Raw genomic sequence first — 14,459 nt, 5'->3', positions numbered from 1 at the left:
TTGACAAGGTGTCAAGATCATTTAATGGGGAAAAGAACAGTCTTCAACAAATGGCGTAGGACAACTAGATAGCCAATGCAAGGTGAAGCTGGGCTATTACTTCACACCTTAACTCAACTCAACTCTAACAACTCAAAATGGATCATAAACCTACATTTAAGAGCTAAAGCTATAAAACTCTTCCAAAAAACAGCTGTAAATCTTTGTGACCTTGAATTTGGCAATGGAATTCTTAGATATGCCATCAAAAGCACAAACAATAAAAGAAAAAAGCAGATGAACTGCACTTCATCATCAAAATTTTAAACTTTTTTGTTTGTTTGTTTTTTGAGACTGAGTTTTGCTCTTGTTGCCCAGGCTGGAGTGCAATGGCGCAATCTTGGCTCACTGCAACCTCCGCCTCCTGGGTTCAAACCATTCTCCTGCCTCAGCCTCCTTAGTAGCTGGGATTACAGGCACCCACCACCACGCCCGGCTAGTTTTCTGTATTTTCAGTAGAGATGGGATTTCACCATGTTGGCCAGGCTGGTCTCGAACTCCTGTCCTCAAGTGATCTGCCCACCTCAGCCTCCCAAAGTGCTGCGATTACAAGCGTGAGTCACCACACCCGGACAAAATTTTAAACTTTTATTCTTCAAAGGACACCATCAAGAAAGTGGAAAGACAATCCACAGAATGTGGGAAAATATTTGCAAATCATTTATCTCATAAGGGACTTATACTCAGAATATATTCTTTAAAACTCTTACAATTCAATAATAGGACAACCCAATTTTAAAAGGGCAAAGAGGCCAGGTATGGTGGCTCACGCCTGTAATCCCAACATTTTGGGAGGCTGAGGCAGGTGGATCATCTGAGCTCAGGAGTTCGAGACCAGCCTGGGCAATATGGCAAAACCCTGTCTCAACCCAAAATACAAAAAGTTAGCTGGGCGTGGTGGTGCCTGCCTGTAGTCCCAGCTACTCAGGAGGTTGAGGTGGGAGGATAACTTGACCCTGGGAAATGGAGGTTGCAGTGAGCTGAGATTGTGCCACTGCCCTCCAGCCTGGGTAACAAGAGTGAGACCCTGCCTCAAAAAAAAGGGGGAAGAGGAGACAAAGAACCTAAATAGACATTTCTCCAAAAGATACAGATGGCCAGTAAGCACATGAAAAGATGCTCAACACAACCAGTCATCAGAAAATGCAAATCAAAACCACAGGAGATACCACGTCACACACCCACTAGAATGGCTAAAGCCAAGTCAGATAACAAGTGTTGGCAAGTGTGGCATAGTTCTTTGGCTGGCCTTGCACCAACTCAGTTCCTTTTCTTGCTCATAGTTCTCAAAAGTGACTGTAGAATGTGATGGGAATGCAATATCCTGAAATAGGGAAGAACTGCCTGAAAATGTCCAGCCTTGCTCCTGTCCCTCCCAGGAATTTAACATCTTGAGTAAGGGCGCAACTGCCCGGGACAAGGTGGGCTTTGTTCCCTTCACCCCTAGAAGCAGGACGTTTTTTTAAAGCATTAGCTCAGTGCGTCACACGAACCCTGAGGTGTATAACCCAGAGTGGGCTGCCTTTCAGGGTTCCTCCCCCGCCATGCAAGTGTGGCCCCTGCAGTCAAGACTCTGTCTGCCCTGGGCATGTTTCCTGAGCCATGGGGGACCCATTCAGAATGAACCCTAGGCTTCTGTTGTCTTTTACTATTTGTAAATAATAAACCCTCTTCATGTAACACTGTACATGGATGTCCTTGTCTCCTCAGACGCAGACAAGCTGGTAAGCAACACACAGTAAACCTGCTTCACAGCAAAAATGTGGAAAAATTGGAACCCTCATACACTACTGGTGGGAATATAAAATAGTGCAATCACTTGGGGCTAGGAGTTCAAGACCAGTAGGAAACACAGAGAAACCCCATCTCTTACCAAAAAAAAAAAAAAAGTTAGCCAAGCATAGTGGCACATGCCTATAGTCCTAGCTATTCAGGAGACTGAGGCAGGAGAATCGCTTGAACCCAGGAGTTCAAGGCTGCAGTGAGCTATGATCATGCCATTGCACTCCAGCCTGGGCAACAGAGTGAGAACCTCGGAAAGTGGCTGGCAGTTCTTCAAATGATTAAACTATATAATCCAGCAACTCTACCCCTAGGTATATACCCAAGAAAAACAAAAACATATCCACATAGAAACGTAACATGAATGTTTAAAACAGCATTATTCCTAATAGCCAAAAGATAGAAACTGTTCAAATGTTTATCAACAGACAAATGGATGAACAAAATGTGGTATATCCATACAATGGCACAATATTTGGCCATAAGCAAATAATAAAGTACTGAAACGTGCTACAACATGGATGAACTTTGAAAACATAATATTAAGTGAAAGCAGCCAGCCAGAAATGACCATATTCTATAGATTCCTCTCATGGGAAAGTCCAGACAAGGAAAAATCTATATAGACATAAAGTAGATTAGTTATTGCTTAAGGCTGGAGAAAAGGTGACAGCAGTTAGAGGGACAACAGCTAAATGGTACAAGTTTCTTTTCAAGGTGATTAAAATGTTCTAAAATTGACTGTGGTGACGGACACACACATCTGTGAAAATACTAAAAATCACTGAGTTGTACACTTTAAATGGGTGAATTTTATTGTATACAAATCATATCTCAACAAAGCTGTTTAAAGAATGTGGTAACCAGCTCCAAAAAAAAATCATATTGGAGAAAATAGAATGTAGGGTCAAGGATAAATGTCCACCTTATTATTTTCCTCCCTTCCCTCAGAGTGATGCCTATCACAAAAGTAGTACTCAAGGGAATGGAAGAGAGAAAAGAGGCAGTGGAGGAAACCTGGATTTCATTACATGAAAACAGTAAGACCACACTGTACACTACAACGCAGTATTACCAAGACTTAGACTCAAAAACATCTCTGCCTTTACTTGGACGCATAAACCACTAAAAATTAATTTACCAAATAAAATTCTGAAATCAGATTTTCCAAACAGCTGCCATTTAGCAAATGCTTCTGTAACAGGATTGTAACTGGTATTAACACATCTAATCCACACAACCACCCTCTGTGATACATACATAGCCAATCTTCATTATTCATGAATCCCATATTTGCAAATATGTCTACTCACTGAAATTTATTTTTAACCCCAAAATTAATAATCATGGTACTTTTGCAGTCATTTGTGGACATGCACAGAGCAGCGAAAAATTGAGTCACCCAACACACACATTCCCAGCTGGTAACAAACGAGGACACGCAGCCTTCTGCTTTCAGCCCTTGCACAGAGACGACCACAGGGGGAAACTGTAGGGAGCAGCACAGTGTAGCGTAATGTGTTAACTTACACCAAATTTGGCCTGAGGATTGCTCCTTACTGATTCTTCACTTGAAGAACTGCAATGTTACTTACATAAAGTTCATTAAGGAAAAGCCTAACTTAGGAGCATACTTTTGTAACAAAAAGCAGAGTCTCGGCCAATCACAGCAGTCGAGCTTCAGTCAATCACAGGTTGCCAACTTATCTGGCCATGTTCAAATAAGCCAAAAGATCAAGCTGTTTCTGTACCTCACTTCTGTTTTTGAGAGCTCCCCAAACCTCTTCTGGTTCTGAGGGCCACTCAACTGGCAAATTGTTCATTGCTCAATTAAACTGTGTTACTTAATTTATCTAGGTCCTGGACATGGTGGCTCACGCCTCTAATCCCAGCACTTTGGGAGGCTGAGGCAGGCGGATCACCTGAGGTCAGGAGTTCAAGACCAGCTTAGCCAATGTGGTGAAACCTCTACTAAAAATACAAAAATTAGCCAGGCGTCATGGCGCACATTGGTTGTCCCAGCTACTTGGGAGGCTGAGGAAGGAGAATGGCTTGAACCCAGGAGACAGAGGTTGCAGTGAGCAGAGATCACACCACTGCACTCCAGCCTGGGCGACAGAGCAAGACTCTGTCTTCCAAAAAAAAAAAAGAACTATCTTGGGGTTTGGTTTTAACAAGAAGCTCCGGCTCTCTAGAGTTTAGGCATTTAAGTCATTTTCCGATGGTCAGAAAGCTGATAAATGGAGGACTGCATGAGCCAAGCAGTTAAAGTATATTAAGTGAAGAAGCTTATGATTGAATCAGTAAAGAGTTCTTAATAAGTGAGCAAAGGGAATAAAATGAAATCATAAAAACACAACCTAAGGCCGGGCACGGTGGCTCACACCTGTAATCCCAGGAAGTCAGGAGATAGAGACCATCCTGGCTAACACGGTGAAACCCTCTCTCTACTAAAAAAAAAAAAAAAAAAACAAAAAATTAGCCGGGCTTGGTGGTGGGCGCCTGTAGCAGTCCCAGCTACTCAAGACGCTGAGGCAGAAGAATGGCGTAAGCCCGGGAGGCAGAGCTTGCAGTGAGCTGAGATCGCGCCACTGCACTCCAGCCTGGGCAACACAGCGAAACTCCTCTCAAAAGACGTAAGAAACTGAAACAATGAACAGATGAGACAGAAAACAAATAGTAAGATGACAGATTTAAATCTAACCATATCAATAATCTTTTTTTGTCTTTTGAGACAGAGGCTCGCTCTGTCGCCCAGGCTGGAGTGCAGTGGCACAATCTCAGCTCACCACAACCTCAGTATCCCGGGATCAAGTGATTTTGTGCCTCAGCCTCCTGAGTAGCTAGGTTTATAGGTGTTGTACCACTACGCCCAGCTGATTTGTTTTTTGTTACTTTTTTAGTAGAGACGAGGTTTCACCATGTTGTCCAGGCTGCTCTCGAACTCCTGGCCTCAAATGATCCATCTTCCCTGGCCTCCCAAAGTGCTAGGATTGTAGGCGTGAGCCAACATGCCTGGCCATCAATAATCGTTTTAAATATAAATGTTCTAAATGGCCCAATTACAAAGCAGACTAGAAAAACAGTTTGGTGGTTCCTCAAAATGCTACACACAGAATTACATGATCCAATGATTCCACTCATAGGTACACACTCAAAAGAATTGAAAGCAGGGACTAAAAAAGATACTTGTACACCAATGTGCATAGCAGCGTTATTCATAATAGACTAAAAGTAGAACCAGCCAAAGTGTCCAGAGTGTGACATATACTCCCATATACAATGGGAGTATCATTCAGCTTTAAAAAGGAATGAAATTCTGAGACATGCAATAACATGGACAAACCTTGAAAACACTATATTAAGAGAAATAAGCCAGACACAAAAGGAAAAATATTATGATTTCATTTACATAAGGTAACTAGAATAGGCAAATTTATAAAGATAGAAAGTGGGGAGGGGGACAAGGAGTTACTGTTTAACGGGTAGAGTTTCTGTTTGGGATGATAAAATTGTTCTGGAAATAGACATTGGTGACAACTGCACAACAATTTGAACACACTTGGTTCCACTGAATTGTACACTTAAAAACAGTCAAAATGGTAATTTTATGTCATGTATGTTTTATCCCAATAAAAAGAGGGGGCAGAGATTCTCAAACTGTATAAAAAAGCCAGACCCGGCCAGGCGCGGTGGCTCACGCCTGTAATCCCAGCACTTTGGGAGGCGGAGGCGGGAGGATCACAAGGTCAGGAGATCAAGACCATCCTGGCTAACACAGTGAATGAAACCCCATCTCTACTAAAAAAAAAAACAAAAAAATTAGCCGGGCGTGGTGGCAGGCGCCTGTAGTCCCAGCTACTCGGGAGGCTGAGACAGGAGAATGGCATGAAACCAGTTGGCGGAGCTTGCAGTGAGCCGAGATCGCGCCACTGCACTCCAGCCTGGGCGACAGAGTAAGACTCAATCTCAAAAAAAAATAAAAATAAAAATAAAAAAAAGCCAGACCCTACTGTTATGTTACCTACAAAAACGTCCACTTTAAACATAAAGATGCAAACAGGCTAAAATAAAAGGATAGAAAAAAATACACCATGCTGACACTAGTCAGAATAACTGGCTGTATTAATGACAAATAAAATAGATTTCTGAGCAAATATTAACCAAGAATAATGAAGGTCATTTCATAATAAGTGTATTATCCATCAAAAAACTAGAACAATGTTAAGCATTTATGTACCTAATAAAAGAGCTTCAAAATACACAGACCAAAAACCAATAGAACTGAAAGGAGAAACAGAAAAATCCAAAAGATATAGTCAAAATTTCACAGCAGCAGAAAATGTATCCTTTTCAAATATACATAAAACATTTATAGAGACCATATTCTGAACCAGTCTGATAAACTTCAACAGACCTCAAATTAAATATGATCTCTGATAAGGGAATTAAATTAAAAATCACGAACAGGAAAAAATACCTGCAAAATCTCCCGTGTGTGAAAATTAAGTAACACTCTTAAATAACCAACGGGTCAAAGGGAGTTTTAGAATATATTTTTAAGTGGATGAAAATGAAAATACAACATGTTAATATTTGTGGCACACTGTTTAAACAATATCTAGAAGACAATTTATGGCACTCAAGATCTATATCAGAGAGGAAGAAACGTCTCAAAACAATGACCTCAGCTTCTACCTTAATAAACAAGGAAGAGAAAAAACAAGTCGAACTCAAAGTAAGCATAACAAAGAAATAAATATAAGAGCAGAATCAAAGAAATAGAAAACAGAAAAACAATAAAGAAAATCAATGAAACCAAAAGCTAGTTATCTGAGAACAGTATAGCCAGACTGATAATGGGACAAAACAAAGAAAGTAGAATTACAAGTATCAGGAATGAAAGACGTACCATCACTACAGATTCTAACAATATTAAAAGGATAATAATAAGTTAATAGGAAGAAAAAAGAAAACAAAAGAGAAGTAAAAACAGAAGGAGTGAAAACATTTTAATAACAAAAAAAGGATAGTAAGAAAATACTATGAACAACTTTATGTCAGCCAATTCAACTACTTAGATCAGGGGTGTCCAATCTTTTGGCTTCCCTGGGCCACTTTGGAAGAAGAATTGTCTTGGGCCACTAATACTAATGATAGCTGATGAGCTGAAAAAACAGAAAAGGTCTGTGCATAAATCTCATGATGTTTTAAGAAAGTTTACGAATTTGTGCTGGGCTGCATTCAAAGCATCCTGGGTCGCATGCAGCTTGCAGGCCACAGGTTGGACAAGCTTGACTTAGATGAAATGGGCAAAATCTATGAAAGATACAAACTAAAAAAGCTCATCCAAAAAATAAATAAATAAATAGGTAACTTCAATAGTTCTAGATCTACCAAAGAAACTTAATTTGCAGCTTAAAGCCTTCCCACAAAACTCCAAGTCCAGATGGCCTCACTGGTAAATTCTATCAAACATTTTAGGAAGAAACAATACTAACTCTATACAAACTCTTCCAAAAAACTGAAGGAACTCAATTTGAGGTCAACATTATTCTGACATCTAAACTAGACATTACAAGAATGCTACAAATATCTTTTGTGAACAGAGACGTAAAAATTCTCAAGAAAACTTTAGCAAACTGAATTCAACAGTATATAAAAATAATACAACATGATCAAGTGCGGTTTATCCAAGGAATGCAAGGTGGCTTTAGCATTTAAAGACTGATAATTCACCATATGACTAGACCAAAAAATGGAAACTACAGAATGAACTAAAACTATAAAACTTCTCTAAGAAAACACAGGAGACCTTGGCTTTGACAAAGGATTCCTTAAATACAAAAAGCAGAAATATAAAGGGAAAAAACTGATCAGACTTCATTAAAATTTTTAAATGTTTGCTCCCAAGACACTGTTAAGAAGTAAAAAGACAAGCCACAGATCAAAAGAAAATATTTGCAAAATATATCAAACTAAGGATTTCTATCTAGAACATGTAACAAACTCTACATTTAAGTAAGACAACCGAAGGTAAAAATGGGCAAAAGATCTGAACATATGCTTCACCCCGTCCGTGATGATATACAGAAAGCAAATAAGCATCTGAAGGAAATGCAAGTTAAAACCACAATAAGGTAACAGTACACTGGACTACCTAAAACTAAAAGGGCTAACTATATCAAGTGTTGGTGAGGAAGTTGAGCAACTGGAACCTGATATGCTGCTGATGCCAATGTAAAATGGCACAACCAGTTTGAAAAAAAGAAGTCTGGCAGGTTTTTCTTTTTAAGTAATCACACACCTACTATACAGTCCAACCATTTCACTCCTAATGTTTTCCCCCAAACAAATGCAAGCATATGTCCCCACAAAGACTTGTACACAGATGTTCATAGGTTTTTTTTTTCTGAAAGCCGAAAACTGGAAACAATCCCAATGTTCATCAATCATCTGAATAAATAAATAAAATGTGGTGTATCTACACACAGAATACTATCCAAAAATTAAAAGACGAGGCAGGCAGATACTTGAAGTCGGGAGTTCAAGACCAGCCTGGCCAACATGGTGAAACTCCGTCTCTACTAAAAATACAAAAATTAGCCGGGTGTGGTGGCATGCGCCTGTAATCCCAGCTGCTCGGGAGGCTGAGGCAGGAGAATTGCTTGAACCTGGAAGGTGGAGGTTGCAGTGAGCCGAGATCGCACTACTGCACTCCAGCCTGGGTGACAGAGCAAGACTCCATCTCAAAAAAAAAAAGAAACTACTGACACATACAACAATGGAAGAATTTCAAAATAAGTATACTGAATGAAAGTAACTGAGGCAAAAAATGAGTATATATTACATAATCTCATTTATAAAAAATTATAGAAAATGAAAACTTATCATAGGGTCAGAAAGCAAACCAGTCAGTGGTTGACAAAAGACAGGTGGCAGGGAGGGATGGTAGAAAGGAACTACAAAAGGGCAGAAGGAATGTTTTAGAGGTCACGTTCACTGTCTTGGTTGTGCTGGTTTCACAGATGTATGCACTGTATTAAATTATATACTTTAAGCCCGGGAGTTTGAGGCTGCAGTGAGCCGTGACTGCATACTACATTCCAGCCTGGTGACAGAGCAAGACCTCATCTCTAAAAAAGTTAAAAGAAAATTGTACACTTTAATTACCTGCAGTTTATTCTACGCCAACCATACCTCAACAAAGCTGCAAAAACGCCAAAGGTTGGGGGAGGTTTCAAGGAAAGCCAGAGAATGAGAGAGAAAATAAAAATAAAAATACATGAGTCTAGGAGGACCAGTATCCTGAGTCTGGAAAGGGAAGAGAAAAAGGTCAAGAAATCATCAAACAGCATTCCCTAAAACCGAAGAACATAAGACTCCAGACTCAAAGAGTGAGCCACGTACTGATCAAAATGAATCTGAATTTAAAATAACATCTATACCTAGGTACCTAATAATGAAACTTTACACTATCAAGAAAAAGATCTTTTTAAAATCTAGGAAGGAAAACTGATCACAAAAGAATGAAAGCATACGAGCATAAAAATTAAGTTCTTCTGGTTTCCACACTAGCTCTGACATTTATCAGCTGAGTGACCTTGGGTATGATACTCGACCCTGCTGTGTTTCCATTTTCTCATCTGTAATAATAATAAACATAACAATAATCATTATTTTTCTGAGATGGAGTCTCGCTCTGTCACCAGGCTGGAGTGCAGTGGCGGGATCTCGGCTCACTGCAATCTCTGCCTCCCGGGTTCAAGTGATTCTCCTGCCTCAGCCTCCCAGGTAGCTGGGACTACAGGCATGCTGCCACGCGCAGCTAATTTTTGTATTTTTAGTAGAGATGGGGTTTCACCATGTTAGCCAGGATGGTCTGGGTCTCTTGACCTCGTGATCCACCCACCTCAGCCTCCCAAAGTGCTGGGATTACAGGCGTGAGCCACCGCACCCGGCCAATAAACATAGTAATTATTCTAACATAATAACAATATTGGTTGTCTCTAAATATCGTGCTTCTATTATTTGTATGTAATAAAAATAATTATAACAGTAGGAGTCACGTGGTTGTGAGGATCAAACAAGTTATAATAAAGTTCTTAAAACATGGTAAATGCTATAAAACTGCTGGTTAAATAAATACATCACATTAACATCGAACTTGTCATCAACACTACTAGATGAGAGAGTACAAAAGAACAATTTCTTTCAAAGTTTTGAGGGAACCTAATATTAAAACTCGAATTCCTGGCCAGGTGCGGTGGCTCATGCCTGTAATCCCAGCACTTTGAGAGGCAGAGGCTCGTGGATCACCTGAGGCCAGGAGTTCAAAATCAGCTTGGCCAACATGGTGAAACCCCGTCTCTACTAAAACTACAAAAATTAGCCGGGCGTGGTGGCGCGCCTGTAGTCCCAGCTACTCGGGAGACTGAGGCAGGAGAATGGCTTGAACCCGGGAGGTGGAGGTTGCAGTGAGCCGAGATCACACCACTGCACTCCCGCCTGGGTGACAGAGCTACACTCCGTCTCAAAGAAAGAAAAAATAAAAAAGCAAACCTTGAATTCCATGCCCAGCTAATGATCATTCACATGTATAAGGGTAGAATGGAGCTATTTTGGGTCCTACAATGACTCGGAAATCTCACAACCAACACAGCATTTCTTAAGAATTAAGAATAAGGAGGCCGAGGCGGGCGGATCAGAAGGTCTGGAGATCGAGACTATCCTGGCTAACATGGTGAAACCCCGTCTCTACTAAAAGTACAAAAAAATTAGCCGGGCGTGGTGGCGGGCGCCTGTAGTCCCAGCTACTTGGGAGGCTGAGGCAGCAGAATGACGTGAACCTGGGAGGCGGAGCTTGCAATGGGCCGAGATTGCGCCACTGCACTCCAGCCTGGGCGACAGAGCGAGACTCCGTCTCAAAAAAAAATTAAGAATAAAAACTAAGAAAAGGATTCAAAGGAAGAAAGATGGGCCGGGCGCCGTGGCTCACGCCTGTAATCCCAGCACAAGGGAGGCCCAGGGAGGCGGATCACGTGAGGTCAGGACAGAGACCAGCGCAGCCAACATGGCAAAACCCCGTCTCTACTAAAAATACAAAAAAAAAAAAAAAAAAAAAAAAAGGCCACGTGTGGTGGCTTATGCCTGTAGTCTGAAGCAGGCGGATCACCTGAGGTCAGGAGTTTGAGACCAGCCTGACCAACATGGCAAAACCCCGTCTCTACTAAAAAAAAAAATTAGCTGGGCATGGCGGCGCACACCTGTAGTCCTAGCTGCTTCGGAGGCTGAGGCAGAAGAATGGCTTGAACCTAGGAGGCCGGAGGTTGCAGTGAGCCGAGATTATGCCACTGTACTCCAGCCTAAGAGACATAGCGAGACTCCGTCTCTAAATAAATAAACAAATGAAGAAAGATGATGATCCAGAAAACAGTACCTCCCACTGAAGAAAGATATGATAGCAATAATAATAATAAAATCCCAGATGCAGCTTTCCAGCAAGCCTACAGAATAGCCAGGTGTGACAGCAACAAAAATAAAGAAGACCCCAAGGAGGACAATTCAAGAAGAAAGATGACTCTTGATAGACTACCTGGTAAAATAAGAGTCCGGGCGCGGCAAGATGTAAAGTGGAAAAAGAAAGGCACCCCCAGGGAAAAAGACAAAAGCAGCACAAAAAACAGAATCACAGTACATAATCTGAATCTACACAGTGTCAACAGTCAACTATCCTATTTGATTTTTCAGCTTTTTAAATCTGTATAGTCAAAGCCCTGATCATTTAATTTTGGATGCCCACAACGCAAAAGTACAGCTGACAAACTTGAGGTTAAAGGGAAGAAAAGCCAAGATCGACCTTAGAAAGCATTAAGTCAAGGGATACTTTACACAGGCGATAGAATGAAAAAGGCAAATTACTTAGTTATAAAGCTTACCGATAAAAATATGTATCTAGTGATTTACTCCATTAAGAGTATAGAGGGAGGGCTGAATAAGTGACTAAATCCTCTCCTATTCCAGCTAGAATTTAACAGATCTAAAAATGATAAAGTATAAGTATGATACTTAGAGACAGAACCAAAATAGTTAAAGGTGGAGAAATGGGATGAGAAGGGGTAGAGCAAGAAATGTTGCTTTTTGTTTAACCCACGTGCAAATAAAGTTCAATGAAGTTCGATTAAAATTTTACAAAGGAAACAAGTATTCAATTTAGCAGTTGCTTTTTGAAAAAAACAAGAAATAGTGGGAATGTCACTAAAACAAGGCTTTTGGTTCCTCCTTGGATAGAAGCCAAGAAAGTCTAAAAAAAAAAAAAAGGCAGAAATAAGTTCACAGTGACAGTCAAGCACTGCCTTCAAAAACTAAGGAGTGAGGTACGCGTGATGTGCCTCCGAACCTTTCCAATCCAGAAATTCTAATTAAGAGTACAAAAACGAATCCGCACAGAATGAAGAAAACAATGAAAACAAAACTCAATGGCCAAAAATCTACTTACGTTATTAACTAACAACAAAAATTGTACTGCTCAAGTACATCCAGTAATCTTGAAAATTTCAACAAGCACCCACCCTGTCCAGTACTCAGGGCACATACAGAAGGGTAACTTCTCAGAATTCTATAGCGCTCATCCTGGACCTGACATACTGCTTTCAGCGTCCAATCTAACCAGAACAACAAATGGTCCCGAACACTGGGAGAAAACCTTTCAGGCACGATTGGTAAACAACGAAAAGCTCGCTGCCAGTGATTCCCTTACAAGGTTGTCAAAAAGCTGGCCTCCGAATCCGTGCATCCATAACCCACTAGCTCAGCCGACCTCGCATGCATTGCTCAACAACAGCCTCTGAACCTCTTCCGAGACCCAAAATGCGCGGTCTCGAGAGGAAACAAAGCAGTGGGCGGGGCCTTCCGGTGCCGGGAAAAAGCTGGTAAAGGAGGAGCGACCCTCCTGCGAGTTCGGGAACCCCATAGGCCCTTGCCCGCCGAGAGTCCCGACTTCCTCGCCCCCGGGGTGCTGAATCCCACAGCCCGCGTCCCACCACGTGTGGGGCTGCGACTGCTCGCGAGGCTGGCAGCAGGGCGCGAGCTCCGGCAAGGCTCCCCGGGGGCAGGCGGCAGAGCCCGAGGGCCGCGGCCTAGACGTGCCGGGGGCCCCGGCTCGAGTGTGGCGGCCGCCTGGCGCCTCCTCACCTTCTCTTCCACGCAGTTGACTATGATGGACGGGTACTTGCGGCTGAGCCAGCGGAAGAACGCCGGGACTCCCATAGCGGCACACGGCTGGAGGCGGCGGCCGACCGGCTGACGAGCGTAACCAAAGAGACGGGAGCAGCGGCTGAGGGCACCAGCACTTCCTCCCACGTGCGCGCTGGAGACCGGAGGTGACGTCACGGTGCCGCCGCCGGGGAAGCTGGGAAGGAGGCTCCGCTGGGTGAGGGTGCGGCCGAAGAGGGCCTCGCCGGGCTGCTTGTGGGAGGCGGAGTCCGGCGGCGGACCGGGTGGCGAAGGCTGCAGCTCGCCCTCGGTGGTCCCACCGCCGGAGCGCGAGGCCGAGCGCGTCTGAGTCGCGGGGGCACACGGGCGACTGCTCTACCGCGGCTCCGCCGGGATCTCCTAGCCCCAGCCCTCCGGCTCCCTGGTCACAGAATCGCTGCGCTCTGCATGCCCGGGAGGAGGTCTCCCTTGCCCGTTTGGTCACCTCTTGTTTGGAAGAAGATGTCTTCTTTTGCCTCTATTCTCACCCATCTCAATCTGGGGTAGAATCGAAGCATCCAAACTCACTCGTTACTTCCATCTCCTGGTTTCTCGCAGTTTTGTGCCGCAGTACGTACCTGGACTATCAAAAGGAGCATTTTAAAGTATTTTACAGTAATAATGGCTGCTTTGCACCAATAATTTGCTTGTTATGCAAATAAATAAGTATAATAGTTACCGAATGGGATCTAGCCGGTATTTAGCATCCAATACAACCTTCCAGCTACAATTATGGATAGAAAATAGTTGCTAATATGATTTTCCAGCATTTACTGAGCCTTTACAGTGTACCAAGACATTGACTAAGGGATTGTCCTATGTAATCTTCACTTGAGCCTTGTGAGGGTACTGTTAGCACCCTCGTGTAAATGATAAGAAAGCCAAGTTATAGAGGAGTTAAGTCACTTATGCACATAGCTTCTGTTTCAGTTCAAGCAAAGGTCGTTTTTCATCCGTCCTTGTTCTAACACGATACTTTTATCCTTTGTTTTCTGGTGGTCCCAAACGAATTTTTTTCATATGAAAGGAGAGGTCTGGAAGAGGAGGTATATTTGTCCGTTTGCTGAAGCCTGGAAGTCTCCCTGAATCCCCTGTTGGTTTGACACACATCACACACAATGCTAAATGCTCACCTCATGAGGCCTCTTTGAAAGTATTTCTCCGAGTTACCTGTCAGGCAGTATTTATTGCCCCCTCCTCTGTGGTCTGATGACTACTTTGTTTAAACTACTAGTGTGGAAATTAGAGAAATAGTCATCTCGTGTTTTACTTAAGGATAGCCAAAACTATTCCAAAGTATTATATCTATGGTGAAATTCCTCCTTTTACCTGGAAACAGCCCCTCTGGTTTCCCTGGGAGGTGCTATTATAGGAACATGTACACC

At 42.5% G+C, this 14,459-nt stretch overlaps 1 protein-coding gene across 4 annotated transcripts in view; it reads right to left on the bottom strand.

Annotated features, from left to right (window-relative positions):
• XRN2 (5'-3' exoribonuclease 2) overlaps window positions 1-13,186 on the bottom strand; it is an 85,809-nt gene extending 72,623 nt beyond the window's left edge. The window contains exon 1 of one of the 4 annotated variants that reach the window (XM_054541497.2): window positions 13,015-13,186. Coding sequence is in view for 2 of the 4 variants with exons in the window: in NM_001133470.1 (NP_001126942.1) it covers window positions 13,015-13,089 (75 nt within the window). In the remaining 2 variants the exon portion in view is untranslated. 4 annotated transcript variants of the gene reach the window in all.
• Window positions 13,187-14,459: the final 1,273 nt, after the last annotated feature.

This window comes from Pongo abelii, chromosome 21, assembly GCF_028885655.2.
Source record: "Pongo abelii isolate AG06213 chromosome 21, NHGRI_mPonAbe1-v2.0_pri, whole genome shotgun sequence".
Taxonomy (NCBI): domain Eukaryota; kingdom Metazoa; phylum Chordata; class Mammalia; order Primates; family Hominidae; genus Pongo; species Pongo abelii.
The sequence above is the reverse complement of the archived record's forward strand: the minus strand, read 5'-3'. Positions and strand labels throughout refer to the sequence as shown.